Source organism: Physeter macrocephalus, chromosome 21 (genome assembly GCF_002837175.3).
Source record: "Physeter macrocephalus isolate SW-GA chromosome 21, ASM283717v5, whole genome shotgun sequence".
Classification (NCBI taxonomy): Eukaryota; Metazoa; Chordata; class Mammalia; order Artiodactyla; family Physeteridae; genus Physeter; species Physeter macrocephalus.
In genome coordinates this window covers 3,076,552-3,087,967 of record NC_041234.1, presented here as the reverse complement: position 1 = coordinate 3,087,967, position 11,416 = coordinate 3,076,552, and the positions used below count along the sequence as shown (strand labels likewise).

Below are 11,416 nucleotides of genomic sequence, written 5' to 3'. Positions count from 1 at the left end.
AAAAAAAAAAAAAAAAAAAATCAAAATTTATGAAATGTTAAAACTTTTAAAAGTCAAATCATAAAAAATCTAGAAAAACAGCCATAGTAATCCACATTTTAAATATTTTAGGGCCTTCTAAGTTTAAAAGCCAAGGATTCCCAAAGAAAAAGATATTTAGACTTGAAAAGAAAGATTTTAAATAATTAATGGATGAAAATTTCCTAAACCTGACAAAAATATCAACTTAGATATAACAGAAGCTCAGCAAACCCACACAGGATAAATAAAAATGAAGCCTCATCAAGGCATATTATGGTTAAATGCTATTTTCCAACGTCCCTTAGGTTATTTTGTTTCTTCCCCACCTCCTTTGGGTGACGGTTATTCATTTTAATACAATTAAGTTCATTTGTCACAGTGTGTATTCTACTTGGAAATCACATTCTCTCTCTCTTCCTGTTTTTAATTAATTATTTTTTTTTTAGGGATGTGAAACATTATCATGGTTCTAAGAGTCAGAACTACAAAAAGGTATTCTCAGAGATGTGTCACTCTCCCCTCATCCCTCCTACCCAAACCCCATTCTCCCCATTCTTTCTGCCCTGCTCCCACCCATCCCTCCATTTCCTGTAGGTAAATAATGCCATTAGTTTCTGATTTACCCTATAGGTTTCTCCTGTATTTATTTTTGCACAAATGAGCACACATAGACACACACACATGCGTACACACTCATATCAGGAAAGGGTTTCTTAAGCAGGATACAGAAAGCACTAACCATAAAAGAAAAAAATTGTACTACATTAAAATCAAGAATGTCTACTCATCAAAAGACATCATTTAAAGATTAAAGACTAGGGGGATGGATAAAAGCCAAAGACTAGGAGCAGATATTTGCAATAAATTTATCTAACAAAGATTCACATTCTCATATTTAGAATACCTACAGAACTCTTACAAATTGGTAAGAAAAAGGCAGATACCCAATAGAAAAATGGGCAAAAGACCTGAACAGGCACTTTGCCATATGGGATGTCCACGTGACTGCTAAACATTCAAACAGGTGAGCAACTTCTCTGCTCACCAGGGGAATGCAAATTAAAGCAGAAATGTGATACTACTACATACCCACCAGAATGGCTAAAATGAAAAGGACTGATAATTTCAAGTGTTGACAAAGATACTGAACAACTGGAACCCTCATACACTGTTGGCAGTATAGCTTGGTACAAGAATTTTGTAAAACTGTTTATCAGTACCTAATAAAGCTGACCATATGCATGCCCTATAACTCCAAACTTCCTTTCCTGGGTTGTGGTACATCTTTATAATAATGGTCCCCAATGAATCACATCTCCTTGTATTCATATCCCTTTACAAGATAATGCTGCTGCTCCCTGCAAGAGATGGATCTTTCCTAACCCCTTTGAATCTGCACCTAGCCTTGTGACTTGCTTTGACCAATAGGATATGGCAGAACTGATTTTGTGTGAGTTCCAGAGCAGAGGCCTAAAGAGGCCTTGTGGCTTCTGCCTTTGCCCTCTTGGGATCTAGCTGCCATGTAAAGAAGTCCAGGATATCCTGTTGGACAGAGAGGCTGCATGAGGAGAACTGAGGTATCCAAGTTCATAGCCCACACCAAAGTCCCAAACACGTTAGAAAACCATTTGGACCTCCCTCTCCAGCCCAGCTAAGTTGAGTGAGCCCAACTGACACCACATGCAACAAAGACAAACCATCCCCACTGAGTCCTTCAAATGCCTGACCCACAGAATCACAAGGAATAAAATGGTTATTGTTTTAAAGCACTAAATTTGGGGGTGGTTTGTTATACAGCAATAGATAACTGAAAATGAGTATATAGCAAAAGAAAAGAATACATATGTTCACTAAAAAGGACAAGTACAAGAATGTGCATAGTAGTACCATTTATTTATTTATTTATTTATTTATTTATTTTTGCGGTACGCTGACCTCTCACTGCTGTTGCCTCTCCCGCCGCGGAGCACAGGCTCCGACGCGCAGGCCCAGCGGCCATGGCTCACGGGTCCAGCCGCTCCGCGGCATGTGGGATCCTCCCGAACCGGGGCACAAACCCGTGTCCCCTGCATCGGCAGGCGGACTCTCAACCACTGCGCCACCAGGGAAGCCCCAAAGAGCCTTTTACACATTGACTTGAGTTGTTGTTGTTGGTTTTTTTGTGTGTGGTACGCGGGCCTCTCACTGTTGTGGCCTCTCCCGTTGCGGAGCACAGGCTCCGACGCGCAGGCCCAGCGGCCATGGCTCACGGGCCCAGCCGCTCTGCGTCATGTGGGATCCTCCCGAACCGGGGCACGAACCCGTGTCCCCTGCATTGGCAGGCGGACTCCCAACCACTGCGCCACCAGGGAAGCCCAGTAGTACCATTTAAATTACCAAAACTGAAAACAACTCAAATGTCCATAAATAATACAATGGATAAATTTTGGTATATTCATAAAATTAAATATTATTCAGCAATAAGAATGACCAAATGGATGACTCTCACAAATATAAAGTTGAGTAAAAGAAGCAAAACTGTATGTTTTCATTTATACAGAGAAGTTCAAAAACAAGCAAAACTAATCTAGGAGGTAGAAGTCAGGAAATTAGTGACAAGGGTGCAGGGATTGGGTAGTGAGTGGAGGAGAACAGGAGGGGGCTTCTGTGGCTATGATAATGTATTATTTCTTGTTCTGGGTGCATGTTACAAGGCTGAGTTTACTCTGAGAAAATTTATTAAGCCATATACTTATCATTTGTGTACTTTCCTGTAATTTGTATACTTTTCTTCCAGAAAAGTTTACATAAGAAAGTTAAACCACTGTCCCCTTCTCTGATAAAATTTTTAAAATATTTTAAAATCACTTGCATAATTTTTTAAAGCAGATTTTTTAAAATATAGAGCCTGAGTAAATATCTTTGAGCTGGAACCCAGCCATCTGTGGCTATGAATATCCATACGTGATTCTGATGCATAGCTCAGATTAAAATATTAGGTCATTAGCAGAAAGAGGGCTGTTTCATTTTGTTATTATTATATTTCCTCTCAGAAATATTTTTGCCAAAGAACAGGAAGCACAAACAACTGTCTTCAAATTGTAATTAGCTAAAAGAAAAAAATGGCAAAATACCTACTTCCCACCCACTCCCCACTCCTCAGGTTTGGCTATTCCACCATTCAGAAACCTTCTACAGATCATTAAATGCTTTAATTAGTTTCACACATAGGTACTTAGCTCAGAGCATACCATTAAAACACCCTTCTTTCACCACTTTGAAGGATGCTCACTCGATTAAAAGATGCTTTAGATGCCATACACATTTTTAACTAGAGCAAAAATGGTTGGCCCAAATTAAAGAAAAATGAGCTTCTAAGTCAAGTGCCTACCTTGAAGATAACAACAGGCAGATCTTAATTTGCAGAGAAATACATGACTTGTGAATAACTATAATTTTTTTTTTTTGGCCGTGCCGTGTGGCATGTGAGATCTTAGTTCCCTGACCAGGGACTGAACCCATGCCCCCTGCAGTGGAAGCACTGAGTCCTAACCACTGGACTGCCAGGGAAGTCCCTCAAAAACTATAATTTTAAAATTATTTTGAATCACACCTATATTGTCTATATCTGAAATGATTTATTTAGTTATTTCAGAATGACTAAATAAATGATAGATAAATAGACAGCCTGACAGACAGCTAGCTAGCTATGGAGAAAACAGAGACATGATGGTGCCAACTGTGTTTAATCCCCCACCCAGATCTGTTTCATGAAATAGTCAAGATATTTTGATCTCTCAGCACAGAAGTTCTGTAGATTAAAAATAAGATCCTCTTTACTAAGCTACTATTGTACATCAGTAGGGTGTGGTTCAGAGAAGGTATTCAACATACTAATGTAAAATGAAATCTAATTCAGTTTTTTGAAAATGAAAAAATTAAATGGTCAATTTAGTTGACAGCAATCAAGGATGGAAAAAGCCAGTTAAATTGATTTCACCAGTTGCTTGGTGTCACACAGACAAGACAGATGGGCATCTTTTTAATTTCTTAGTGTTCTCCCATCTTCAGAGTTTACATTCCTTGATGAGACAATTCAATATTTAATGACTGCTTTTCAAAAGACTAAACTTTTTACTTACCTGGATCTTCCTCAAGTATACGTGTATACTTTTCCAACATGAAGGAGAAGAAGTTGGATAGCTGGACAAAATAAAAATACATTGATCAATTAATGAATCCCAAACAGGTACTGTTGATATTCCATGCAAGTCCCCTTTACTCCTCTGAAGTTCTCATCTCCCAGCTGCCATAGATGCTAATGGGTATCGCTTCTACCTGCCCTCCTCCTCCCCAGGATTGCCCTTGGCAGATGGGCAGCACCTCCCCCAGAGTTGCTTAGGATATAAGATATCCCTCCATCCTGGAGGGATGCCCATAGAAAATTACTAACTGAAGCAAGAGTATCACAGCCCAGACCCCCACCTCCCTTGCCACTGGGTGGGACAAACTGACACATTTCACGCTTCAGAGCTCCCAATGGGATCAGGCTGAGGTCAGACTTCTCCAGAAACCGTATTTTTGCCTAGCTTCTTCCCTGTCCTATCTTGCTTTCCTCACTCCCTTATAGGTTTTTCCTGAGAATACTCTCTCAGGAAGTCACTTGTACCAGAAGCCCCTATCTCAGACTCTGCTTCTAGGAAACCCACTTAAGACAGCTGCTAGATTTTTTTCATTATGATCTCTTCTATTTCTTTCGGTGGTGAGAATAAGGGATATTCTTAAATGCCAAATATATTTGGTAAATGAAGGAAGGAAGGGAGGGAGGAAGGGAAAGATGGAAATCTACCAGCATTCCAACCATCACCTAGATACTGCCTCTATGCCCACCAATTATCTGCAAAGACCTGCATGTATACAGCACAAATAACTTCCAAGCCCTGTCTCCCATGAAGAGTGAACACTAAGGAACCTTATCAATCTGGGAGTAGATCTGGCAGTTGAGGGAAGGAAGACCTTCCATACAAATATCACAATGTACGATTTTAACGCTGTTGATGGATTTGTCAATTAACAGTCAACAGAAATCACAATGAGATACCACTTCACACACACTAGGATGACTATCATCAAAAAAGACAAATAATAACAAATGTTGGCAAAGATGTGGCAAAATTAAAGCCCTCATACACTGCTGGTGGGAATGCAAACTGGTACAGCTACTTTGGAAAACAGTTTAGCAATTACTCAGAAAGTTAAACACAGACTTACTCGATGACCCAGCAATTCCACTCCTAGGTATATACCCAAGAGAACTGAACAAATATGTTCACAGAAAAACTTGCACACAAATATTCATAGTAGCATTATTTATAACAGCCAAAAAAGTGGAAGCAACCCAAATGAGTTATCCACTGAGGAAAGGATAAACAAAATGTGCTATATCTATACAACGGAATAAAATTCAGCAATAAAGAGGAATGAAGTATTGACACATGCTACAACATGGATGAACCTTGAAGACATTATGCTAAGTGAAAGAAGCCAGTCACAAAGGATCGCATATTGTGTGATTCCATTTATTTGAAATGGACAGAAAAGTCAAATCCGTAAAGACAAAGCAGATTAGTAGTTGCCAGGGGCTGGGCAGAAGGCGGGAATGGGGAGTGATGAAAATGTTCTAAAATATATTGTGGTGATGATTGCACAACTTTGTGAATAAACTAAAGGCCACTGAATTTTCTACATTTTTTTGGGAATTTTTGTATTTTATTTTATTTTTTATACAGCAGGTTCTTATTAGTCATCAACTTTATACACATCAGTGTATACATGTCAATCCCAATCGCCCAATTCATCCCACCACCACCACCACCCCCCGCGGCCTTCCCCCTTTGGTGTCGATACGTTTGTTCTCTACATCTGAGTCTCAATTTCTGCCCTGCAAAATGGTTCATCTGAACCATTTTTCTAGGTTCCACATATATGCGTTAATATACGATAATTGTTTTTCTCTTTCTGACTTACTTCACTCTGTATGACAGTCTCTAGATCCATCCACGTCTCAACAAATGACCCAATTTCGTTCCTTTTTATGGCTGTGTAATATTCCATTGTGTATATGTACCACATCTTCTTTACCCATTCATCTGTCAATGGGCATTTAGGTTGCTTCCATGACCTGGCCATTGTAAATAGTGCTGCAATGAACATTGGGGTGCACGTGTCTTTTTAAATTGTGGTTTTCTCTGAGTACATGCCCAGTAGTGGGATTGCTGGATCATATGGTAATTATATTTTTACTTTTTTAAGGAACCTCCATACTGTTCTCCATAGTGGCTATATAGGTTTACAATGCCACCAACAGCGCAACAGGGTTCCCTTTTCTCCACACCCTCTACAGCACTTGTTGTTTGTAGATTTTCTGATGATGCCCATTCTAACTGGTGTGAGGAGTGACGTTGAGCAGCTTTTCATGTGCTTCTTGGCCATCTGTATGTCTTCTTTGGAGAATTGTCTATTTAGGCCTTCTGCCGTTGTTTGTTTCTTTAATTTTGAGCTGCATGAGCTGTTTATATATTTTGGAGATTAACCCTTTGTTCGTTGGTTCATTTGCAAATATTATCTCCCATTCTGAGGGTTGTCTTTTCCTATTGCTTATGGTTTCCTTTGCTGTGCAAAAGCTTTTAAGTTTCATTAGGTCCCATTTGTTTATTTTTGTTTTTATTTCCATTACTCTAGGAGGTGGATCAAAAAAGATCTTGCTGTGATTTATGTCAGTGAGTGTTCTTCCTATGATTTCCTCTCAGAGTTTTATACTGTCCGGTCTTACATTAAGCTTGTGAATCCATTGTGAGTTTATTTTTGTGTATGGTGTTAGGGAGTATTCTAATTTCATTCTTTTACATGTAGCTGTCCAGTTTTCCCAGCACCACTTATTGAAGAGGCTGTCTTTTCTCCACTGTATATCCTTCCCTCCTTTATCAAAGATAAGGTGACCATATGTGTGTGGGTTTATCTCTGGGCTTTCTATCCTGTTCCATTGATCTATATTTCTGTTTTTGTGCCAGTACCATACTGTCTTGATTACTGTAACCTTGTAGTATAATCGGAAGTCAGGGAGCCTGATTCCTCCAGCTCCATTTTTCGTTCTCAAGATTGCTTTGGCTATTCGGGGTCTTTTGTGTTTCCATACAAATTGTGAAATTTTTTGTTCTACTTCTGTGAAAAATGCCAGTGGTAGTTTGATAGGGATTGCATTGAATCTGTAGATTGCTTTGGGTAGTAGAGTCATTTTCACAATGTTGATTCTTCCAATCCAAGAACATGGTATATCTCTCCACCTATTTGTATCATCTTTAATTTCTTATTTTTTGGAAGAGTTTGAGAAGGATGGTGCTAGCTCTTCTCTAAATGTTTGATAGAATTCACCTATGAAGCCATCTGGTCCTGGACTTTTGTTTGCTGGAAGATTTTAAATCATAGTTTCAACTTCATTACTTGTGATTGCTCTGTTCATATTTTCTATTTCTTCCTAGTTTAGTCTTGGAAGGTTATACTTTCCCAAGAATTTGTCCATTTCTTCCAGGTTGTCCATTTTATTGGCATAGAGTTGCTGGTAGTAGTCTCTTAAGATACTTTGTATTTCTGCGGTATCTTTTGTAACTTCTCCTTTTTCATTTCTAATTTTATTGAATTGAGCCCTCTCCCTCTTTTTCTTGATGAGTCTTGCTAAGAGTTTATCAATTTTGTTTATCTTCTCAAAGAACCAGCTTTTAGTTTTATTGATATTTGCTATTGTTTTCTTTGTTTCTGTTTCATTTATTTCTCATCTGATCTTTATGATTTCTTTCCTTCTGCTAACTTTGAGTTTTGTTTCTTCTTCTTCCTCTAGTTCCTTTGGGTGTAAGGTTAGATTGTTTATTAGAGATTTTTTCTTGTTTCTTGAGGTAGGCTTGTACAGCTATAAACTTCCCTCTTACAACCGCTTTTGCTGCATCCCATAGGTTTTAGATTGTCGTGTTTTCATTGTCATTTGTCTCTAGGTATGTTTTGATTTCCTCTTTGATTTCTTCAGTGATCTCTTGGTTATTTAGTAATGTAGTGTTTAGTCTCCATGTGTCTGTGTTTTTTACATTATCCCCCTGTAATTCATTTCTAATCTCATAGTGCAGTGGTCAGAAAAGATGCTTGATATGATTTCAATTTTCTTAAATTTACTGAGGCTTGATTTGTGACCCAAGATGTGTTCTATCCTGGAGAATGTTCTGTGCGCACTTGAGAAGAAAGTGTAATCTGCTGTTTTTGGATGGAATGTCCGATAAATATTAATTAAATCTATCTGGTCTATTGTGTCATTTAAAGCTTGTGTTTCCTTATTAATTTTCTGTTTGGATGATCTGTCCATTGGTGTAAGTGAGGTGTTAAAGTCCCCCACTATTATTGTGTTACTGTCGATTTCCTCTTTTACAGGTGTTAGCAGTTGTCTTATGTATTGAGGTGCTCTTATGTTGGGTGCATATATATTTATAATTGCTATATCTTCTTCTTGGATTGATCCCATTGATCATTATGTAGTGTCCTTCCTTGTCTCTTGCAACATTCTTTGTTTTAAAGTCTATTTTATCTGATATGAGTATTGCTACTCCAACTTTCTTTTGATTTCCATTTGCATGCAATTCTGAATGAGATCCTTGCGGTAGAGTAATCTTGGTTGTAGGTTCTTCCTTAGCATCACTTTATCATGTCACTCCCTTCTGGCTTGTAGAGTTTCTGCTGAGAAATCAGCTGTTAACCTTATGGGAGTTCCCTTGTATGTTATTTGTCGTTTTTCCCTTGCTGCTTTCAATCATTTTTCTTTGTCTTTAATTTTTGCCTATTCGATTACTATGTGTATCGTCATGTTTCTCCTTGGGTTTATCCTGTATGGGACCCTCAGCACTTCCTGGACTTGGGTGGCTATTTCCTTTTCTATGTTAGGGAAGTTTTCAACTAGAATCTCTTCAAATATTTTCTCTGGTCCTTTCTCTCTCTCGTCCTTCTGGGACCCCTGTAATGCGAAAGTTGTTGCCTTTAATGTTGTCCCAGAGGTCTCTTAGGCTGTCTTCATTTCTTTTCATTCTTTTTTCTTTAGTCTGTTCCACAGCAGTGAATTCCACCATTCTGTCTTCCAGGTCACTTATCCGTTCTTGTGCCTCAGTTATTCTGGTATTGATTCCTTCTAGTGTAGTCTTCATTTCAGTTATTGTACTGTTCATCTCTGTTTGTTTGTTCTTTAATTCTTCTAGGTCTTTGTTAAACATTTCTTGCATCTTCTTGATCCTTGTCTCCATTCTTTTTCTAGGTCCTGGATCATCTTCACTATCATTATTCTGAATTCTTTTTCTGGAAGGTTGCCTATCTCCACTTCATTTAGTTGTCTTCTGGGGTTTTATCTGGTTCCTTCATCTGGTACATAGCCCTCTGCCTTTTCACCTTGACCATTCTGTCTTCCAGGTCACTTATCCGTTCTTGTGCCTCAGTTATTCTGGTATTGATTCCTTCTAGTGTAGTCTTCATTTCAGTTATTGTACTGTTCATCTCTGTTTGTTTGTTCTTTAATTCTTCTAGGTCTTTGTTAAACATTTCTTGCATCTTCTTGATCCTTGTCTCCATTCTTTTTCTAGGTCCTGGATCATCTTCACTATCATTATTCTGAATTCTTTTTCTGGAAGGTTGCCTATCTCCACTTCATTTAGTTGTCTTCTGGGGTTTTATCTGGTTCCTTCATCTGGTACATAGCCCTCTGCCTTTTCACCTTGTCTTTCTGTGAATGTGGTTTTTGATTCACAGGCTGCAGGATTGTAGTTCTTCTTGCTTCTGCTGTCTGCCCTCTGGTGGATGAGGCTATCTAAGAGGCTTGTGCAGGTTTCCTGATGGGAGGGACTTGCGGTGGGTAGAGCTGACTGTTGCTCTGGTGGGCAGAGCTCAGTAAAACTTTAATCCGCTTGACTGCTGATGGGTGGGGCTGGGTTCCCTCCCTGTTGGTTGTGTGGCCTGAGGCAGCCCAACACTGGAGCCTACCTGGGCTCTTTGGTGGGGCTAATGGCAGACTCTGGGAGGGCTCATGTCAAGGAGTACTTCCCAGAACTTCTGCTGCCAGTGTCCTTGTCCCCACGATGAGCCACAGCCATCCCCCGCCTCTGCAGGAGACCCTCCAACACTAGCAGGTAGGTCTGGTTCAGTCTCCCCTGGGGTCACTGCTCCTTCCTCTGGGTCCCACTGCACACACTACTTTGTGTGTGTCCTCCAAGAGTGGAGTCTCTGTTTGCCCCAGTCCTGTTGAAGTCCTGCAATCAAATCCCACTAGTCTTCAAAGTCTGATTCTCTAGGAATTCCTCCTCCCGTTGCCGGACCCCCAGGTTGGGAAGCTTGACGTGGGGCTCAGAACCTTCACTCCAGTGGGTGGACTTTTGTGGTATAAGTGTTCTCCAGTCTGTGAGACACCCACCCAGCAGTTATGGGATTAGATTTTGCTGTGATTGCACCTCTCTTACCGTCTCATTGTGGCTTCTCCTTTGTCTTTGGATGTGGGGTATCTTTTTTGGTGAGTTCCAGTGTCTTCCTGTCAATGATTGTCCAGCAGCTACTTGTGATTCTGGTGTTCTCACAAGAGGGAGTGAGAACATGTCCTTCTACTCCACCGTCTTGGTTCAGGCTCGAATTTTCTACTTTTTTTTTTTTTTTTTTTTTTTGGTACGCGGGCCTCTCACTGTTGCGGCCTCTCGCGTTGCAGAGCACAGGACAGGCTCAGTGGCCATGGCTCATGGGCCCAGCCGCTCCGCGGCATGTGGGATCTTCGCGGACCGGGGCATGAACCCGTGTCCCCTGCATCGGCAGGCGGACTCTCAACCACTGCGCCACCAGGGAAGCCCGAATTTTCTACTTTAAATGGGTGAATTGTATCCCAATAAATTTGTTATTAAAGAACACTCAATATTTAAAGAATGTACTAATACTGGAATGTTTGTGTACAAAGCTTATCAATTTGAGAGCTCACCCTCCCTTTATCTCCATCACTATATTCTACAGTACTTAAAAGGACAGTCAATGCTGTGAACTGCTAAAGGAATACCTGACTGAATCATAGTATATAATTTTTATAGCTACCAAGAATAAATTTAGCAATTTCTTTAATTCTTTTTGAAATTTTAATTATTTTAAATATTTATTATTTTTATTTATTATTTTTATTTTAATTATGTTTATTATGTGATAAATTTATAAACATATGATTGTTGAAAACTACAAAAGATACAGAATGAGGGGCTTCCCTGGTGGCGCAGTGGTTGCGCGTCCGCCTGCCGATGCAGGGGAACCGGGTTCGCGCTCCGGTCCGGGAGGATCCCACATGCCGCGGAGCGGCTGGGCCCGTGAG

General features: G+C 39.8%; 1 protein-coding gene across 1 annotated transcript in view; it reads right to left on the bottom strand.

The window, feature by feature from the left end:
* PPEF1 (protein phosphatase with EF-hand domain 1) overlaps nt 1–11,416 on the bottom strand; it is a 132,402-nt gene that overhangs the window by 75,404 nt on the left and 45,582 nt on the right. The window contains exon 5 of the mRNA XM_028482558.1: nt 4,143–4,203. Within this exon, the coding sequence (XP_028338359.1) occupies nt 4,143–4,203 (61 nt within the window). The remainder of the gene's footprint in view (nt 1–4,142; nt 4,204–11,416) is intronic.